General features: G+C 45.6%; 1 protein-coding gene across 1 annotated transcript; it reads left to right on the top strand.

Moving 5' to 3' along the window:
• Positions 1 to 17,894: 17,894 nt before the first annotated feature.
• On the top strand, positions 17,895 to 21,197 carry LOC119322814 (RING-H2 finger protein ATL58-like). The gene is made up of 3 exons (XM_037596350.1): positions 17,895 to 18,867; positions 18,978 to 19,060; positions 20,633 to 21,197. Exons 1-3 carry the CDS (start codon positions 18,655 to 18,657, stop codon positions 21,021 to 21,023), a joined length of 687 nt encoding a protein of 228 aa, XP_037452247.1. The 5' UTR covers positions 17,895 to 18,654; the 3' UTR covers positions 21,024 to 21,197.
• The last annotated feature ends 863 nt before the right edge of the window (positions 21,198 to 22,060 follow it).

Here is a 22,060-nt window from a genome sequence, read left to right as displayed (position 1 = left end):
CAACCGTTAAATGCGTAGCGGTACCGTTGCCGGTACCTTCGTCGGACGTTTTCGGTATCCGGAAACAATTGTTGGGCTGCATTTATTCCCTTTGCTCTCAGCCCAACCCTCTCTTCACAGCCCACCTAGGCCTTCCAGACCCCTCGCGCGGTCCGAAACCTCCCCCGAACCCGACCCGAGCAGTCGTCACCGTTGGATCCAGATCATCCCCAAACATCCCGAAAACATCCCCGTTTTCTTATTTGGACTCCCTAGCCTATTTTTCTCGACCGTCGGATCTAACCGAGGGACCATAACCTAACCACTCGCTATATAACCAGTCTAATCCCTAAAATTAGGCAGCTTGTCCCATCCTCCTCATTCCTCCTAGCCGCCGCCCCTCTCTCCCTTGGTTTCAGCTCCGAGCCAACCAGCACCCACCGATCCTCTTCCTTGGGATCCATCCCCACCGAGATCAAACCAACCTGCAGCACTCGATCTCCCTCATCCCCGAGCCCTCCCTCGCTCGATCTGGACCAGGAGGGTCCCGAGCATCTCCTCCACCGCCCCGCCATCTTCCTGGAAGCCGCAGCGCCCGAGCGCTCCTCCTCCTCGAGAACCGCAGCTCCGGCGAACCTCGCCGCCGGCGACCACCTCCCGCAGGCCCGTGCCACCTCCTTCCTCCCTGCGCCCCTTCTCTTCCTTCCCTTTTCTCTAAGCGCCATTGCTTCCTCGTGTTTCCTTCGCACAGGAGCTCCAACCCCAGCCATGGACACTCGTGCTTCCCCAGTCGACCCTGCTGGCTTGAATCCCGCCGAATCAGATGCCTGCTCGTCCCGCGCCATCACGCCCAGGGCCCCGCGCCCCTGCCTCTCCTTTCCCCGTTCCCTTCCCTGATTTGTCTCTCTCTGAAACTCTCTCCCTCGTTTTACAGAGGATGGGTACTGCCTTCTTCAGCTCTGCCCGCAAGCCATAGCCGGACCCGCCTCCATCGGCCTCCGTTCGGCACGCTGCCGCCCGGATCTGCTCGCCGCCTCGCTGACCCGTCCCCGGCCACCGGTGCCCTCGCCGGAGTCCACCAGCGCCATCGCAGTCCCGCTGCCGCCTGCTTCCTCTCATCAGAAATGACCGAGCGCTCGCCCGCGTGCGTTGACCGCGCCCGCGTGTACCAGGCCTCGACGCCCCAGCGCCAGCGCCTGGGCCACCTCTACTTCGGCCCAGCGGCTCCCCTCCGCCAGTGCAGCCCAGTCCACCCCGGCCTACAACTCCAGCGCCTGGGCCAGCGGCCTCCAAGGCCCAGCCAGCCAGCCTCCTCCAGATCCGACCGGGCCACGGCCCATGGATGAGCTCCCCACAGCCCCTTCTGTTCAGCCCGCAGTGCACCAGATTCGGCCCGTTCATGTTTTTTTTTCAGATTCTGCGAATTTAGGTTTATCCCAGGATTAACAGATTTGCAGAAACCCCCTTTAACTTCGTGCATTTAATAACTAATAAACTGTGCATCGGATTAAAATAATTTATATATGTAAAATGCTTAGAATTTTGTGTAGATTAATAATATGCCACTTTCATCCATGTTTAACATGTTTAACATGCTGTTTGTGTTTATTTTGCATAATGCCATGCTAAAATGATTTATTTCGTAACTAAATAACCGTAGCTCGGTTTTAAATAAACTTTATATGTAAATGGGATGGAAAAATGCCTAGTTTAACATGGTGCACCTTATTTTTCTGCTTAACAACAATAAAATATGTTTTAGGGCAGAACAGTACCAAAATTCATAATTTGCACATGGGGGATTTCCGGAATTGTTGTTTGTTATTTCCGGCCTCATTTAAACTTTCCTAAATAGTTAGTTTTGTCATGCTTCACCTCTTGCCATGTTAACCAACATTTAATATTGTTGAGTTCCTAACCGGGAGTGAACTAAATAATTGATGTGGTGTTTTGCATGTTGAGCTCCACTTAATTTGTAGGATTGTTTGTGCACTTTGCCATGCCATGCCTTATTAAACCGGACATGCATCATACTTGTTTGTGCATCATGCCATGTTTATGCTTGCGCATTTACTATGTTGTTTGTTTGTTTCCGGTGTTGCTTCTTAGTTCCGGTCATGTTGCGATTGTGAGGATTCGTTCGACTACCACCGTTCGTCTTCTTCATGGACTCGTTCTTCTTCCTAGCGGGATTTCAGGCAAGATAACCGCTACCCTGGATCTCACTACTATCATTGCTATGCTAGTTGCTTCGTTCTATCGCTATGCTGCGTTACCTATTACCTGTTTATCAAGCCATCCCAAATTGCCATGAACCTCTAACCTTTGACACCTTTCCTATGCAAGCCGTTGTTTGGCTATGTTACCGCTTTGCTCAGACCCTCTTTTAGTGTTGCTAGTTGCAGGTGAAGTTGAAGATTTCTCCATGGTGGACAGGATTTTGGTTGGGATATCACAATATCTCTTATATTATTAATGCATCTATATACTTGGTAAAGGGTGGAAGACTCGGCCTTTTGCCTAGTGTTTTGTTCCACTCTTGCCGCCCTAGTTTCCATCATACCGGTGTTATGTTCCCGGATTTTGCGTTCCTTACGCGGTCGGGTGATTTATGGGACCCCCTTGACAGTTCGCTTTGAATAAAACTCCTCCAGCAAGGCCCAACATTGGTTTTACCATTTGCCTCACCACCACCTATACCTTTCCCTTGGGTCGGCCAACCCGAGGGTCATCTTTATTTTAGCCCCCCCGGGCCAGTGCTTGTCTAAGTGTTGGTCTGAACTGAGCATCCTGCGGGGCCACCTCAGGGCAACTCGAGGGCTGGTTTTACTCGTAGCTTGACTTATCCGGTGTTGCCCTGAGAACGAGATATGTGCAGCTCCTATCGGGATTGTCGGTGCATCGGACGGCTTTGCTGGTCTTGTTTTACCATTGTCGAAATGTCTTGTAAACCGGGATTCCGAGTCTGATCGGGTCTTCCTGGGAGAAGGTCTATTCCTTCGTTGATCGCGAGAGCTTGTCATGGGCTAAGTTGGGACACCCCTGCAGGGTATAATCTTTCGAAAGCCGTGCCTGTGGTTATAGGCAGATGGGAATTTGTTAATGTCCGGTTGTAGATAACTTGACACCAGATCCAAATTAAAATGCATCAACCGCATGTGTAGCCGTGATGGTCTGTTCTCGGCGGAGTCCGGGAAGTGAACACGGTTTCTGGGTTATGTTTAACGTAAGTAGGAGTTCAGGATCACTTCTTGATCATTACTAGTCGACGACCGTTCCGCTTGCTCTCTTCTCGCTCTTATTTGCGTATGTTAGCCACCATATGCTTAGTCGCTGCTGCAGCCTCATCACTTTACCTCTTCCTTTCCCTTTAAGCTTTGCTAGTCTTGATACCCATGGTAATGGGATTGCTGAGTCCTCGTGGCTCACAGATTACTACAACCACAGTTGCAGGTACAGGTTATGCGATGATCATGACGCGAGAGCGATGCTTGCTTGTGTTGAGTTCTTCTGCTTCTTCGATCAGGGATAGGTTCCAGGTCGGCAGCCTGGGCTAGCAGGGTGGATGTCGTTTGAGTTTTTGTTTGTGTTTCATCCGTAGCCGGATGATGCTCTGATGTATTGTGATGTTGTATTCGTATGGCATTGTATGCCTTATGTATGTATCCCCATCTATTATGTAATGTTGATGTAATGATATCCACCTTGCAAAAGTGTTTCAATATGCGGGTCTATCCTTGGTGGGACCTTCGAGTTCCTTTTGGATAGGGTCGCATATTGGGCGTGACAATGACGCAACCTGTTCCGGGTCCGGAGGCACCGGATACATTGATGGACATGTTGCGGTTGACATCCAAAGGGAGGCGGTCAAAGGATCAAAAGTATATGCCCAGGAAATGATCTGACTAATTGAAACACAGGTGTTACATCCGTGGCGACTGCCCAAGCTACATCGTACCTTGATGGGCACGGTGGTTGAAAGAATTCGGTCCGTGAAAAGTGGATTGAATGAAGCCTGCACAATCCTACTAAGAGGTTTCAAGATACGCAGTGTAATTTCAATTATGTTATGAATGCAAATTGCACCTATGTATAGATAGTAGCCCCTGAGACTCTGGTTGACATCCAAAGGGAGGCGGTCAAAGGATCAAAAGTATATGCCCAGGAAATGATCTGACTAATTGAAACACAGGTGTTACATCCGTGGCGACTGCCCAAGCTACAGAGGTAGCACATCTGAAGCAGAAAGTTGATGTAGCAGATGATGACGTCATGCTTATTAACAGGCGGCTCGACGAGGCGCAAGGTATGTCTCTGGGGCACTCAGTACATGATAGTATTATGATATGATCGTGGCACTGAGAATTTGTACATGCATAACTACAGATAGTGCCGCCGCTGTTGAGACCCTTCGGGCTGAACTTGCCCGGGCCAAGGAGCAAGCCAAGATGAGTAATGCGGCTGCCGAAAAGGTAGCCGCCAAATTAAAGGTCCAGCAGACTGCTCGGCGTTAGTGCGAGGAGAGAATATCAACTATGGCACTTGAGCTGAAGGATGCCACTAGCCGATGCCAAGTTCTTGAAAAAGATAACAAAACCAAAGTGGCTGATCTTGACAAGGCCTTACAAGAGGCGAAGGAAGCCCAGTCTGAGTCTAGAGTAGCTCGGGAGGAGATCCAACAAGCTGGGGAGATCGCGGCTGGTAAGCCCTTTTTATTGCAAACTAAGTTTGGCGATCCGAAGTATGCCCCGCTTAATCAACCGTGGAGTTCTCCAGATGCCTTTTTGGACCTGCCGAAGAGTGTTGCCGATGCGAATCAGTTTTTCCACACGCAAGAAGGACATGCGACGGAAAAGCTATTCTGGTCGCAATTTGACACGCCAAAGCGTCCACTGTTGAATGAACAAATGGCACAGTGGGCCGATCTCCACAAGATGTCCGGAACTGCCATGAAGGACGTCATAGCCCGGCTGTGGCCGACTGAGCCAATTCCGAATAGTTATTTCTGTTTCGTGCGGCAACTTGTTAATGTGGTGTTGCGTATCGACGCTGTTAAGCAGTCAACATGCATAGAAGGTGCATGGATGGCCCTTGCCCGTGTCAAGATGTATTGGGCGAAGATGAAGGCCACCGATATTGCAGCGCAGAGTCCACCCGAAGGCAAGGACCCTAACATGCCAGAACATTACTTTGAAGATGTCCTGGAAGGTGCCCGCTTGATAGAGGGTCAATGCTCGAAAGATATTATGTTTGAGTGAAGTGTAATGAAATTGTAAAAACAATGTTATGATATGTTTTAAGGCTATGTTTTTATACTTTTGCCCGAAAAGTTTTGGTGCCTCCTGTGCAGCCATTTTTATATATACAATCTGAAAGTTTGCCAGTCGACGGCTTCAGCCCCCTCGCTTATAACGCAGGGGTGTTCGGAAAAGCACTTGATCACACTTGACCCAACGTCTTGGTCCGTTAAGGAGGTGTTAGTGCGGTGAACCAGGCAATTGGACTATAGGGCTTTAACACTTTCACTTAGCCATAGGAGTTTGACGGTGGGTCTATGATATAGCCCCTGATATGTTCGCGTTTATCCGAATATGGCATGTTTGACATACGTGACCAGAATAATGGTCCTTCGTTTAATACGGAGGGAATCGCAAAGATTCCGATGAGTCATCGAGTGGTTGACCAGCTCTCGCCGCATCATGAAAGTCAGTTTTCGGCTTTATCTACTTAGGTGCTCATCCGGATGAGCCAGGACACAATTGTAGTAGTTCTCCCTTTACTACCCTAGCCGATATAGCGGAACGTAAGGTAGTAAGCACAGGAGCCGGGCAACCCAACTATTGACCAAAGACATGATTAGGAGCTGATGCATATAAGGCCAAACTTGCGACACCGAACACTTCCTACAGGTGTCCGGACTTTTCAATATATACCGGGATGAATATAGCCCCTGGTAATAGACCCTGGTATCAAGGCATGTATGGCAATCTGACGTGGGGAAAGAACACAGGTGGTGAGAGCATAAATCTCAAAACGCAATACGAACCAAGCTGCTTCTATAACATCCACTTTAGTACGGCGAGCCGTATATTTACAGGTAATGCCGATATCTTTCTTGGACATTTTACATGCCAGGAAAGTATAAAACAAAAAGAGATAAAAAGGTTTACACACGGTCTTAATCTAAAAAAAGAAACCTTAATGCGGGGCCCTGCTGCACGTCTGTGCCGTTTTCTCTGTTGTGAAGTGTCCTTGAAAGGCATAGTGTGATGGCTGTCTGTAAAAAAGGGAAAAAAACTAGGTAAAAGAATCTGGTATGGCCGTAAGTAAAGCTGGTTTGTTTCAATGAACCGTGAAATATAACTTCTGGAGTCCGAACATGGTCGAGCCGAACTATGGACTTTTTGTTTGCAGTGTGCCCCCGGCGCCACCCAAGGAATTTTGAGTGTATATTTATGTATACGTGGCACGTGTGCTATCTCCTTATGGGGCGGTCGATGGGGGCGTAGCTGCTAATCTAGCTCGGATTTATCTGAGCTGCCGCGCTGAGGTGTGCGCGAGACATGTTTAGCTGTGTCTGCGGTCTTGACGACCGATGAGCTGCTCGGCTTGAATAGGCCGTTTTGTGTTATGACTGCTAGAGCCGCCGTGTATTCCTCTATACGAAGAGAGCGCTCCATATTTCCGCTGACCGTAATGACGCCACGTGGTCCAGGCATTTTGAGTTTTAGATAAGGATAATGCAGGACTGCATTAAAACAGGCGAAGGCCGTTCTTCCGAGTAGTGCATGATAGCCACTTCGGAACGGAGCTATATCAAAGATTAGTTCTTCGCTTCGAAAGTTGTCGGGGGAGCCGAATACAACATCCAATGTTAGAGAGCCCGTGCAGTGGGCTTCCACGCCCGGTATAACTCCCTTAAAGGTAGTGATGCTTGGCTTGATTCTTGACGGGTCTATCCCCATCTTGCGGACAGTGTCCTAATATATGAGATTGAGACTGTTGTCGCCATCCATGAGGACTCGAGTGAGGTGGTATTCGTTGATTATTGGGTCAAGCACGAGGACAGCTGAGCCCCCGTGATGGATACTAGTCGGATGGTCCCTGCGATCAAAGGTGATCGGATAGGCCGACCATGGGTTGAATTTGGGGGTGACGGGCTCGACGGCGTAGACATCTCGGAGTGCGCGTTTGCGCTCCCTCTTTGGGATATGAGTGACATAGATCATGTTCACTGTTTTGATCTCCAGTGGAAGTTTCTTCTGTCCCCCCGTGTTCGGCTGGCGAGGTTCGTCCTCATCTTCGCTCTGAGGTCCCTTCCCCTTATGTTCAGCGTTTGAGTTTGCCGGCCTGCTTGAAGACCCAGCAACTACGGTTGGTATGGTTCGCAGGTTTAGCGGGGTTGCCGTGCATCTGGCAGGGCCTATCTAGAATTTTATCCAGGCTGGATGGACCGTCTTTATTGCCTTTAAATGGCTTCTTCCGTTGACCGGTTCTGGAGCCCCTGAATCTGGCGTTTACTGTTGTATTGTCTGGGATTTCTTCATTGTTCCGACGTTTGTTTTTGCTGCTTCGTTGTTTTCCATTGCCGTCCCTGACCTCAAATGTGCCGGGATCACTGGTGCTGCTACGGGCTAACCAGCTGTCCTCACCCACGCAAAATCGGGTCATGAGTGTTGTTAAGGCTGCCATTGTCCTTGGCTTTTCCTGGCCGAGGTGTCTGGCTAGCCATTCGTCCCAAACACTATGTTTGAAGGCCGCTAAGGCTTAGGCGTCTAGACAATCGACGATTTGGTTCTTCTTAGTGAGAAACCGGTTCCAAAGCTTACAGACTGATTCTCCAGGTTGTTGGATTATGTGACTTAGATCATCTGCATCCGAGGGCCGGACATAGGTCCCTTGGAAATTGGCCCAAAAAGCGTCCTCAAGTTCTTCCCAGCTTCCAATGGAGTTTTCAGGGAGGCTTTTCAGCCAGTGCCGAGCTGGTCCTTTTAGCTTGAGGGGTAAGTATTTGATGGCGTGGAGATCATCTCCGCGAGCCATGTGGATGTGAAGAATAAAGTCTTCTATCCAAACCGCGGGGTCCGTCGTTCCATCATATGCCTCGATGTTTACGGATTTAAACCCTTATGGAAAATAATGTTCCAGCACCTCATCGGTGAAGCACAGGGGGTGTGCAGCACCCCTGTATCTGGCTGTGTCCTGGATTGGGTCCGAGGGTTGTAATGTTCAGCATTGGTTTCGAGCTGGTAAATGAACGGTATATTTGGTTTGATAATCATGATCCTGTGTAGGAGCATGTTCCCTGGATCCATAGATGGACCTGGTTTTGCTAGCCTTTTTGTCTAGGTCTTCACGTAGATCGTGTTTCTGGTCCTGGGCCGCAACCTTCCTTCCTTTACGGGAGGGGTGCGGGCTTGTGTACGACATTGCTAGCTGCTCTGTCTCGACCATGAAGTGGCCGGTGCGGCCTGTCGGCCGTATTGTTATTCGGTGGTATAGGCGCAATAGCCTCGTCATCAAATTTGGGCAGCAGCTTATGCTTAGGATATCTCTTTGTTTGGCGATTACTGCCGTATTTTTCCTCAGCATCTAGCACTTCGTTCCATCTGTCATTGAGCGTATCCTGTGCGACTTTAAGCCGCTGCTTCTGCTTTTTCAGGCTCCTTGCGGTGGCGATAAGCCTTTGATGGAGGTGTTCTTGTTCTAATGGTTCTTCTGGGACGACGAATTCGTCGTCGCCCAGGCTGATCTCCTCTTCAGAGACAGGTTGATAATTGCTATCTTCGGCATCGCTGTGGTCAGACAACATCTCCGGACTATATTCGCCGTCCTCTCACACGCCCTACTCCAACGTCAGGTCTGCGGGGTCCTCGGCTTGGTTCAGATTATCATCATCGTCCGTGACAATGTTGCTGTTTTTCCTTTTGCTGGATCGAGGTCGGCGCTTCTAACGCTGGCGCTTGGGAAGTTCATCGACACGCATGTCGTTATCGCCATCAGCCTCCTTCTCCTTAGGTGTGTCCACCATGTATATATCGTATGAGGATGTAGCCGTCCACCGCCCTAAGGTTGGTGGTTTTTGTGTCTGCTCCTCTCCGACATCGTCATCCATACCGTCGGTGTCATCGGAGCCGAGCGTGTCGGTTAAGTCTTCGACGGTGGCAATGAAGTGGGTGGTGGGTGGGAAACGAAGTTCTTCATTGTCTGCTTCCCATTCGAGTCGTACATAGTTCGGCCGAGAGTCCCCCGTCAAGGAGAGTGATTTCAATGAGTTTAACACATCGCCTAGAGGTGAGTGCTAGAAGATGTCCACGGAGCTCAACTCCAGGATCGACGCCCAATCAGGTTCAATGGACGCAGATGCACGCAGTCCGGAACCTATGGCCGGAGACGAGTCCGAGGTTCCGGTGACACAAGCCCAGATCGATGTCGGGTCTGTGTGCGGCTCGAGCGCCGCTGAGTCTGCCGCTTCCGTGGCGAGGTTAAGCTTCCCGTCTTCGGATGACGCGGTCTTCTCTGGATCTAGGGCCAGAGCGGTTACATGCGCTGTCTTCTGAGCGCGGCCAGATGACAGATTTAGGTCATGTTCATCGTGGTGATAGGGGGCAGCCGTCATGGGCTTGAATCCATCGAAGATCAAGTCTCCAAGGATATCGACCACAAAATTCAGGCTTCCAAATTTGACCTGATGGCCAGGGGTGTAGCTATTGACCTGCTCTAGATGGCCAAGCGAGTTGACCCGCAGTGCGAAGCTGCCGAATACAAAGATCTGTCCGGGGAGGAAGATCTCGCCCTGGATTGTGTTGTTGTAGATGATTGATGGAGCCATCAAGCCTTTTGGTGACGACGCAGCGGAACTCTCAATGAAAGCACCAATGTCAGTGTCAAAACCGGTGGATCTCGGGTAGGGGGTCCCGAATTGTGCGTCTAAGGCTAATGGTAATAGGAGGCGGGGGACACAATGTTTACTCAGGTTCGGGCCCTCTCGATGGAGGTAATACCCTACTTCCGCTTGATTGATCTTGATGAATATGAGTATTACAAGAGTTGATCTACCACGAGATCGTAATGGCTAAACCCTAGAAGTCTAGCCTATGATTATGATTGTTCTCCTCTCTACAGACTAACCCTCCGGTTTATATAGATAACGGAGGTGGCTAGGGTTACACAAAGTCAGTTACAGAGAAAGGAATCTACATATCCGAATCGCCAAGCTTGCCTTCCACGCAAAGGAGAGTCCCATCCGGACACGGGGAGAAGTCTTCTATCTTGTATCTTCATAGCCCAACAGTCCGGCCCATGTACATAGTCCGGCTGTCCGAGGACCCCTTAATCCGGGACTCCCTCAGTCAGCGTCAGAGAGGACTGCATCGACAACCTGCTTGCTAAGGTCGAAGTCAGGCAGACTGGGAAGGGAGATAGGGAGGAGGAGACGACGAGGATTAGGGGGTCCTAGTGGTGGTCGGCGGTGAGGCGTGGGATCCGTTGGGGCCGGATGGCACCGACAACAGCAATTTCTCCAAATTGTTCCATGTCTTCTTTTTGTCCTGAGATTTCTAGATTGGATGGGAAGAGATGGGCAGAATAGGAGGGGCAGGGGGTGGCCACATGCAAACAAAGAGTTGTGTGTGGTCGTCTTTTTACAAAATTATCTTAGCTCGTCTCAGATGCGTTGGATGCAAATTAAACGAGTGTAGAGGAAGAATGGCACGCACACCGTCATCACCAACTTAACTTTTTATAGGAGTAGAGAAACTTTACTCATATGATTTATGATCATTTTAATAGAGAGTATAAACATGTAGCTCATGAACTCGCTAGGATAGCAAGGTTTTCCTTTTGTTAATATCTGGATGGATTTGCACTCAGAAGCGACGATATATATGATTGTAAATGATGCTACGATCTTTAAGATTGAATAAAGGAGGAGACGCTTGTAAAAATATATGAGGAAAGACACCCATACTTAGTGGGACATGGCTAGGCAGCGCATGGGCGCTCGATGGACTGCTCGAGCACATCCACCATATTAGGAAATTGATGTGACATGTCATCCTAGCCTACCAAAAAAGGGAGTACATAGTCTTCCATCCTCAGGTGACCTCAGTCGAGAGACCATGTGCATTTATGTGGGGTTTCAAAAAACTTAAAAAGTCATAACGTTTGATTGGAATGTCGGAATTTATATCTATTTTCACTATTGTGTTTCTCGCGACGAGTTCTTCAAAACTAGATCCCATATGAGTAGGTTTCGACAAACTTTTTTCTGAGAAACTTTGTGTGCTACATAGGCAACTTCGGTGCTATAGGAAAGTAACTCTTTTTTCCCTAGTATGACTACCTATCAGCGGACGATACTTCTAAATTGATTACCACGACTACCAATTGACTAGCTTCACCTCTAAGTTGCCTACCATAAGGACACCCGATCACCCCAAATGCTGTGATCGACCTCTCTAGACATCTTTAACCATCCAATGACGGTCACCTGATTTGTTTGAACAAGTCTGTACATCCGAAACCTTCCAAACCGAATGATGAGGGGCATTCTCAGGGGCCCTCGGCGTCCATTGCTCCCTTCGACATCAAGTAGGATCTCGTCTCCTTAGACAACAAGAGGAGCAGAATCTGCCAAGTAGTTTTGATCGTACCACCCTGATGAGATAAATTAATGACGCATCTCTATGACACAAACTTCAAAGGTATCTAAAACTTTTACATATTAGCCAAATTATAATATTGGTGATGTTTTTGCTCATGAGGATTGGGCAACTGGATACATGGTTTTAAACAACTGTATGGTTTGTGTGGGCAATTGGATACATGATTTTAGACAACTGTATGGTTGATTATGGGTAACTGGATACATGATTTTAGACAACTTTATGGTTGATTGCGGGCAACTGGATACATGATTTTAGACAACAATATCATTGATTGTAGGCAACTATGAGACCTAAAAAAGGGATAAAGAATATACACATGTTCATTTTTGTAGGGCGGCAAAGATAAACTTAATCCCCTAAAAATACTTCGTGATTTTAGTTATGTCTCCATGACCAGCTCCACACCGCTCCCCCTCTATAATCATTCACCAAGTATTTACGATCATACCAAGGGATCCCACGTCGAGGAGATGAAATTCTTGATGCATCTATATGACACAATCTTAATTGAAAGGTATCTAAGACCTTTACATATTGGCCAAATTATGGACTTGGTAATGTTTCTGTTCACAAGGATTCGGCAAGTGCATACATGGTTCTAGGCAGCTTTATAGCTAATTGTGGGCAACTATGACACCTGAAAAAGGGAAAACGAACATACACATGTTCGTTTTGTAGGGGTTCACAGATAAACTTAATACCATAGAAAAACTTCATGCTTTTAGTTATGTCCCCATAACCAGCTCCACCCCGCCACCCTCTATGATCATTCACCAAGTGTTTATGATCATACCATTGGATCCCACCCGAAGAGCAGAAATTCTTGACACACCACTGTGACACAAACTTAACTGATAGATATCTAAAAGCTTTAGATATTGGCCAAATCATGGTCTTGGTAATATTTCTGCTCATGAGGATTGGGCAATGAGATACATGGTTTTAGGCAACTGTATGGTTAATTGTGGGCAACTATCTTATCTTTCATGTATTGTGCATAAGAAAAGGGATCCAAGTATATTTTTCTCTGTGTTTTTGTTGCTTTTGTTGTGTGATAGTTTTTTCTAAATCGAGCCGTGATTTGTGTGGTCGCCGAGGTCGCTTGTTGCCTCCCTCCGATGGCGAATCATGGTGGGGCACGAGCGAATCCCCTCCCCTTTCTACCTCTATCTCTTCGACGGTAACCGAAACAAAAATGGGTGGGTGTGGGAGCAGGGGCGGCGCTTCCACAAACTGGAGTGGTTATCTCTTTTTTTTATTTGGAAGGGGCCTCACTGTACCTTCGATCGCCACACCAGACAGGAAAGCGCATGTGCGCGATTCGTGCCAAATCGAATGGCCCGAGACAGTGCGCTCGAAATCTCCAAATAGTGCAGTTGCACTAATAAGCATTTGGGGTCAACTTATATGTAAATTTAGTGTACAGGATAGTCATGGGAGGCAGCTTATAATGACTTCTTCTTATTGATAGGCAATCATTATAGGCAAACTAAGAAGAAATTGCTTTCCTATAGCACTAAAGTTGCCTCTTTAGCACCCAAAGTTGCACAAAATAGAAAGTTTGTCGAAACATATCCATAGGGGATCTAATTTTGAAGAACTCGTCGCGAGAAACCCAACGGTGAAAACAAATTCTAATTGCGAGACTTGAATCACAAGTTATGGTTTTTTAAAATTTTATTAAGCCCAAACAAATGCACACACTTGTCCTTTCTTTACTGATTTGTGCAAAGTAGGGAGCGTTCGATGGGATGAGAAATAAATATTTTCCTTTTTTGTAGTGTAATGTTGACACAGAATGCTAATTGTCTTTTTTGTGGAGTGAGTTTTTTGTCATGTACCGCATGGGCTCGTGCAGCCCAATTAGTGCAGCTGCACTATTAAGTACTCCCTTCTTTTTTTAGTCTGCATATAAGATTTGGTCAAAGTCAAACTTTGTCAACTTTGACTAAGTTTATAGAAAAAATATCTAGATTTACAATATGAAATCAATATTGTTAGACGCATCATGAAATTAATTTTCATATCATATAGTCGGTATTGTAGATGTTGATATTTTTTCTAATAAAGTTGGTCAAACTTTACAAATTTGACTTTGACCAAATCTTATATGCAAACTAAAAAAATGAAGGGAGTATTTAGGTACTTATAGGCTATAAGCATGAAAATAGATAGTCTGGTGAGTGGTGACTGTAATATAGAAAAAAAGGGTCCGTCACATCTACTCCCTCCGTTCCCGAATATTTGTCTTTCTAGGCATTTCAAATAGACACAACATACGGATGTATGTAGACATATTTTAGAGTGTAAATTCACTTATTTTGCTCCGTACATGGTCACTTGTTAAAATCTCTAGAAAGACAAATATTTCGAAACGGAGGGAGTAGATGTGAGATAATATCTCATATCCATTTTTTTTGTCCTATTTGTTTGTCTGATTTGTTTGATTTTAATTTGTCAAAGCCCAAAACTACAAACTACCTCGTCGTGTGTCCGCCTTGGTCACCAGCCTATATGCAAATCTGGTCACTACGTCCCCTCGTAAAAAAAAATCTGGTTGCTAGCTACCCGTACAAGGAACCTGATCGCTAGCTTTTTCTGGAAAACAAAATGATCGCTAGTGCAAAATCGACTTGTTAGCTTTTGCCTCTGATCATTATACATTTACAAGGACATCTCCCATAGCTAGCTTCTAGGCTACCAACGATTTATTTTATTTTTTGCCTTTTGGTTTTGCATTTTTCACTATTATATTGTATAATTAATTTTCAGTAAAGAACAAAATTTTATCAACACATATTTCAAAAACCGAATTTACATAAGTTTTTTCAAATTGTAAGAAAATTTTAACGAATACCAAAAATATTCTAATATATGGTGAACAATGCTTTAATATATGATGATCATTTTCTGAATACACACTATTTTTTTTCCAGTACACACTGAACATTGTTTTTGATATACACGAACTTTTTAGTATACGATGAACTGAAAGTGAACTTTTTTATATACATTGAACTAAAAGTGAACAGGAAAAAACAAAATAGATAAATAGATAAATAACAAGAGAACAAAAAATAAACACATTTTGATTTGCTTTAAAAAAATTGATCAACATGAACAATTTTAGAAAAATGAACTAATTTAAATTTTTTGAAACATGTATTGAAACTTGCGAATTTATGAACAAACAAAAAAATATCAGAATATGAAAAAAAATGATATCAACTTTTGAAAAATAGAAAAATAAAAAGGAGATGAAAAACAATGAAGAAACATGATAAATAAAAAAGCAGAAAGAACATGAAGAAAATGAAACAAACAAAAAAAAGGTATCCTAACTACTTGGGCCGGCTCATCTGCAGTGTGTTCGCTGACTAGGATGGACTCGAAACTAGGAAAATAATATTGGACCCCCAATGGCAAGTCGAGGGTGGACTCTCAATTGGGAACAAAAAAGGTCGGGCCCCAGTTGCGAGTCGAGTTTGGACTTGCAACTGGGGACAAAAATGGTTGGACCCTAATTGCGAGTCAAGGGTGGACTTGCAGCCGGGACTAGAAAGGGTCGAGCCCCAGTTGCGAGTCGATGGTGGACTTGCAACTAGGGAAAAGGTCGTCACCAGTTACGAAACGACGGTGGACTCGTAACTAGGACTAAAAAAATGTCGGGCACCAGTTGCGAGTCGAGGGTGAACTTGCAACTCGGAAAAAAGGTTGAGCTGTAGTTGTGAGTCGAGGGTGGACTTGCAACTCGGGCAAAAAATGTTGGGCCCTAGTTGCGAGTCGAGGATGAACTTGCAACTCAGATAAAAAGGTTGGACCCTAGTTACGAGTCGAGTGTGGACTTTCAACTCAGACAAAAAAGGTTGGGCCCCAGTTGCGAGTCCACGACGAACTTGCAGCTCGGACAAAAAAGGTTGGACCCTAGTTGCGAGTCGAGAGTCGACTTGAAACTCGGACAAAAAAGATTGGGCCCCAGTTGCGAGTCGAGGACGCACTTGCAACTCGGACAAAAAAAGGTTGTGCCCTAGTTACGAGTCGAGGGTGGACTTGCAACTCGGACAAAAAATGTTGGCCCCCAGTTGCGAGTCGATGGTGGACTTGCAACTTGAAAAAAAATTCTAGCCCCATTTGCGTCGAGAGAAGACTTGCAACTAGGACAAAAATGGTTTGGCCACAGTTGGACTTTTAACTGGAAAGAAAAGGCCAGACCCCAGTTGTGTGTCGAGGGTGGACTTGCAATTAGGACAAAAAAATATTGAGACCCAGTTGTGAGTTAAGAGTGCAATTGCAACTAGGGAAAAAAGGTCAGGCCCAGCTGTGACTCAAGGGTGGATTGCAACTAGGACAAAAAAGGGCCAGGTCCGAGTTACAAGTCAAGGGGGGTATTGCAACTGGGACAAAATGGTTCGGTCCCTAACTGTGAGTCGAGGGTGGACTTGCAAATAGAAAAAATGTCAGGCCCCGTTGCGAGTTGAAGATGGACTTGCAACTAAGACAAAAAGTTCGGGTCCCAAAGTCGAGAGCGGACTTGCAGTTGGAAGGAAAAAATGTCGGACCCGAGTTGCGAGTCGAGGATGGACTTGCAACTGGGACAAAAAAGACCGAGCCCCAATTGCGATTTAAGGGTGGACTTGCAACTAGGACAAAAAACTGTCAGTCCCCAGTTACAAGTCAAGGGCGGACTTGCAAATGTGACAAAAAAGAATGGGTCCCAGTTGCGAGTTGAGGGTGGACTTGCAACTAGGACAAAAAAAGGTCAGACCCCAATTATGAGAGGGCCAACAAAAGCAGACTCGAATAGGCCTAGGCCAACAACAGGATACACAATAAACAAACAACAATGAGGGAGGCGGAAGGTAGAGCTTGCAGGAAATGACAAAAAATAATCAAATGGTGAATTTAAAAAGTACTTATTAAATTTTAAAAATCATGGATTTAAAAGACTAAAAAAGAGAAAAAAACAAAAAATTAAAAAGATGGGACCTCTATTGCATGTTAGTGTGTGATTGGACTTGCACGTAGAACAAAAAATGAATTGGGCCTCAGTTAGGAACAAGTAGACAAAAGATAACAAGGAGACACAGGAATACATCATCCAACACCGGGAGATCAAAAGTTTACGCAAAAATTACAACAAGAAGATGCAACGGTGACAGTGACTAGTTGCATGACAATAGTGCATTTGCAACATAATCTAAAAATATGTTGGGCCGAGTTGCATCTCGGTGGTTTACTTGCAATTGCAACAATAAAAAAAAGACGAGCTCTAGACTGCATGTCGGTGGTCGACTTGTAACTAGAATAAAAAATAAAAAGATGAACCTAGTTAGAAGTACACTTGCAGGAAAGACCAAAACGGTTTGGTCCCAGATATATGTCGGTGATCGACTTGCAACTGGAACCAGAATAATAAAAAGACACAAGGTTCTTATGTATTAGGGTTAGACATGAGAACGAAAATAAAAACTAAAAGTTGGCCGTTGCCCGTCATTGTACTGTTTAGAAACTTGGCTAGGTCGCCTCTACTCCTTAGACAAAGAGCAATGGGATAGAAAGAACGAAGAAACATCCGACGAGCCAGCGGTCAGCTCGTCTCTCCAACTTATACAGACAACACTTATCTTCAACTACAACATAGAAAAAAAGACCATGAAAAACGGCCCAAAAAAAAAGACGCACGGTGTGATGGGCTGTAAAATGAACAACAGACGAGTGACACCGGACGCACGGGACAAAACAACCCCGATCAAAGAATTACACAAAATTTATAAAGATAGATTAAATGGACTGAAACTTAGATAAGACATCACACTCATCTATATGAGTTGTAACAATTTCGATACATGATTTATTATTCCGTGGACATGTTGCATAGATGAATACAAATCAAAACAACCAAAAATATGCACGAACAATCATACGGTATATACATGCACAAAGGAGATGCCTGCATACGTCATCTAATATATACACATATCATAGTATCACAAGGGGGAGAAAAAAATGAAAAAAGAAAAAAGATACCTCACAAACGGCAACAGCTGCAGTGTATCGAGACAATACAACAATAGACAAAAGAAGGAAAAAAGACAGAAAGGAAATGCAGCCCATGCTGGCACACATGAGCTAGCCCACGCTGGCACGCTGCATGCGGGCTGCGCGAGCGCACGCTACAAATCGCCAGGTCGTACAATCAAACGCGAACAAATCGTCAGATCATCAGTCCACGAATTTTAAAGACCATACAAAATCCAACGATGAGGCACATCGTGAAATAGCAAATCCGAAAGAAAAATAGGCTGGCCGGTGGCCGCCTGGGAGCCCAGCCGTTGTTTTCCTTTTCTCCCCTGTTCGTTTTTAGCTCTTGGAGTCGCTTCTCCTCCAAGCCCGATCTGCGCCGCCGCCGCCCATATTCGCTGGACCCGCGGCGCCCTAAACTCCTCTCTCGTTCTTGCTCTTCCTAGTTCAGTTCGCTGCCGCTGCCACTCCGGCCCTGCGACCTCGGCCTCCCCAGTATCTGACGCCGAATCGCGATCTGTTTCATACCCATCTCGTGCCAATTATGTGTTAAATTCAGGTGGATTGGAAATAGCTGTCTGTTTGGGCGTATACCTCTCTGCTCCTGCTCTCGCGGTGTTAGGCTAGGCTGGGGAGGTCCTCCGACAATATTCTCGCGAGCAATTTGGTATCACCGGTTGGATCAACAGAGAGGAGCGCGTGTTTTTGTTAGTCGGGAATCCACTGGCAGTAGCATTATTTCTCTTTGATCAGGTTGCTAGGTGGCTGGGAGTGGGACTGGTCCTTGTTTTTCGTTGGCTTTCCTTTAAGCTCGTTTTTTAGCTTACTGTATCATGTGATATGTGCTGATGCCGGCAGTTGGTTCATGGGATGGGAGACCAAGACACAACAGGATAGCTCATAGCATCTAGGAATGTTACAGTTCACTGGGGTTAGAGATTTTGGTGCCAATTAGGGACTCTGTAAGTGCATTTTGGTTTTGGCCATGTCTTCTTGTACTTCCCCAGATCCACCGGACTACTGCTCCGCTGTATCGCCTGAGCTTAAACTATACCAGGCCTTCATCTTCTCTGTGCCAGTTTTCTTCACATTCGTCTTGCTTCTCTTCTTCTACTTGTTCTACCTGTGGCGGCGCAGAGTGAATTGGCAGTCCTCGCAAATGAGGGCTGATAATTTGATCAGGGGGGATAACCCTAGGGTAAGTTGGCCATTTATGTTCCCCCCATGCATGCTTTTCTTAAATATACTTAGTGTATTGCAAATCTTATTGTTTGATTTATCTTTATTTGAACATATCTGCATTTATAGTTGGAGTGTGGCATAAATAAGGAGATGCGTGAGATGTTGCCAGTTGTGATCTTCAAGGAGAGCTTCTTGATCAGGGAAACACAGTCAGTGATCCGCTCCTTTTCTCCTTAATGCAGAATATAGTGGTGTACACTTGTACTAGACCGTATCTCTCATCAATTAACAATCACTTGTTATGCTTTTTATCTCAAGTGTGTTGGAGACTGTTTGGTTCCTAGCCACACCATAAGTTTGGCAAGTTTGGTCAAGTTAGGTGGGTGTTTGGTTATAGCCACACCTAAGGCAAGAATCTTTTTGTGAGCAATAAGCCCCACATATTATACACACACAAAATGTCACAAGATTCCCTAAGGCAAGCCAAAGTGTGGCAAAGAATTTGAGCACCTCAAGTTAAGCAAGTGTGACAAAAATAATGTGGCAAAGATAGTCACAAACCCAAGAGGCACTTAGTCTTTTTTTATGATATGTTTGTGAAAATAAGTTTTTCTAAAAATTGCTGTATGTACTGACAGTACTATCAATATATGGCGTAATGATGATTTGAAGTTGAACTTTCTATTGAATCTGTCCTTTTAGTAGCTTATAAGAATTAGCTCTGTAGTGGACACATGTGTTCTTAATCAAGGCTGCTAGAGTCTGCATCTTTATGCCGCTAATCTGTGTATGCACTTAAGTGCGAGCTAGCCAGTTGTGAACCACTAGCAAGGCACTCATGGACGGTGCATATTCGGAAATTTGTTGAACATGAGAAATCAACGCTGGTACTGCAGTAAATAGAGATCCTTCAGTTGGCACAAGGTTGATAAGCCTAATTAATGGTTATACTAGTACGATAGAAGGAAGCTAGGGAAAGGAAGGATGTGGGTTTCCAGCTTTCCATAACAAGTAGTGGGAGTGCTACTAATATGTAACGTAATCCGTGGACTAGCTTCTTTAGAAACAAATCCGTGGACATCTCTACGCTTGGGAACGTAACGTAATAAAAATGCATGATGTCATTTATTAAAACTTTCAAGTGATGTAAAAGATTTTGTTGTTCAAGTGATGTAAAAGATCATTGAAGAAAAGTAGAGTTACACAGGCGTGCATAAATAGTGTACTATCAAGAGTGACAGGATGCACGCCACTTCTATTGCAATCAAATGAAAGTAGCTACATAAGAATTCAAATACTGGCTGCTGCTAACATGCACGACACGGTCTATTTCTAACCAACATAAGTACAAGCTTTCCAAGCTATGGCCCCAAAGTCCTGAAAGAAAGTCCTGCATGAATCATCTGAAAGTAGGAAGGCCCGACTTCTATGAATTTTCGACAAATATGTCATTTCCGCTTGGATAAATCAAGGCTTTCAACATTCAAAAATAAATCAAGGCTTTCCAAGGCTTATTTTATCCGCCTGAACCTGTATGAAGGACAGTAGTATGTTACTTGCAGTAACCGCAGTAGCAGAAAGGCATCTTTCCCCTAGGCTTTGTTGTTTGGCATGCATGTGTAAATTTCCATCACTACTTCTGCCAAAGTATTCTCCATCCCTAGCTTTCTCACTACAACTATATGTGTTAGCCAACAATGATATCCACTCCTGCTGCAATTTTACACCACATTCTTCTTTTAGTTAGCTATATTTTGCTGACCAGTAAACATTCTTGCCAGGTGCTCGGTCTGCTTAGCAGACTATCAAGCAGATGAGCGGCTTCAGAGAATACCCCCTTGTGGTCACACCTTCCACATCGATTGCATTGACCACTGGTTTTCTAGGAACACTACTTGCCCTCTTTGCCGAGTATCGCTCCTGACTGCCCCCAGAGCTGCCAGCGTCGCTCCGACCGATCTGGAAACACAAGCCATCGAAGAGGACTGCTCTTCAAGTGCGCAGCATCATGTGGGCCTTAGAGATGAGCACACGCGACCGGAGGATCAGGCAGTGGACGGCAGGATCAGTGACGGCCCATCACAGCAGACTAACGTGGATGCATCAGTTATTGTAGTCATCGCGCCTCAAACAGCAGGGTCTCCAAGTTCTTGCCACTTGTCTGCCGTGTAAGCAAAAGAAATAAGGCTTTTTACTGTCTTGTTGTATGTTTAGCTGCTGTTAGAAGGATTAATAAGAGGCGCACAAAGATCTGCATCAACGGTAAACTGACTCTAGAGGAGGGAAAAACGTCTAAATCTTGTACTGGAAACAGAGGAATAGTCGTATTTTTTTTACCACAACTGATATCGGAGACGTTCTTTTCGTGTTACTCCTCTGATCCATATTAACTGTCACTGATCTAATACAACTTATTTATATGGATCGGAGGGAGTAAAACTTCTGTTCATGGGAAATGTAGTGGTACATACACTTGTCGTCACAATCTCGACCTTGAATTGGATCATGGACATAAGCACAAATATAGTGACACGTCTTAAACAAGAAGTGCGAAAAATATATGGAGCGAACGTCAGCTCACATGCACACTAGCGCGACGCTCTCCTGGCCTCTCATTTGTGATTACATGTACTGACCCAGTGATTAGAGTACATGCATTGAGCGAATGATTAGAGTGGGCAACATCATTTGTTTTTTTAAAACGGAGGCAAAAGATTTGCCCCATTCATTAAATAAGGAGGTTTAACAAGGTTTTCAGGCACCGGCCAAAGACCGAAAAGAAAATACAAGCCGTTACTCTGCATTAGAGGACCCAAATGTTTCACCCCTGCTAGGACCCATAGTGTCGCCTCGTGCTTGATAGCTTGGAGAGTGGTAAATGTTGGAGCGGAGCGGCCTCGAAAAACCCGTGCGTTCCTTTCATCCCAAATCAAATTGCTTTCGAAACGAGCATGAAGATAGACGGCATCACTTTCTTGTGTGCACTGTAGGCGGAAGCCGATTCACACCACCACTCATGGATGCTCGTGTAAGCCGCCCAACCTGAAGTATCCAAATGAATGAGTTGAAGCCAAGCTCTGACCATCTCCCAAACTCTCAACGGTGCTCGACGGTCTCTTGTTCACGCCTACAGAAGGTGCACGTGCCACTGTTTGGCCACCCTCGCTTTGCCAAGCGAACGGATGTCCATAACCTGTCTTGGATGGCCA

This window comes from Triticum dicoccoides, chromosome 6B, assembly GCF_002162155.2.
Source record: "Triticum dicoccoides isolate Atlit2015 ecotype Zavitan chromosome 6B, WEW_v2.0, whole genome shotgun sequence".
NCBI lineage: Eukaryota > Viridiplantae > Streptophyta > Magnoliopsida > Poales > Poaceae > Triticum > Triticum dicoccoides.
This window is presented reverse-complemented; position numbering and strand designations above follow the sequence as displayed.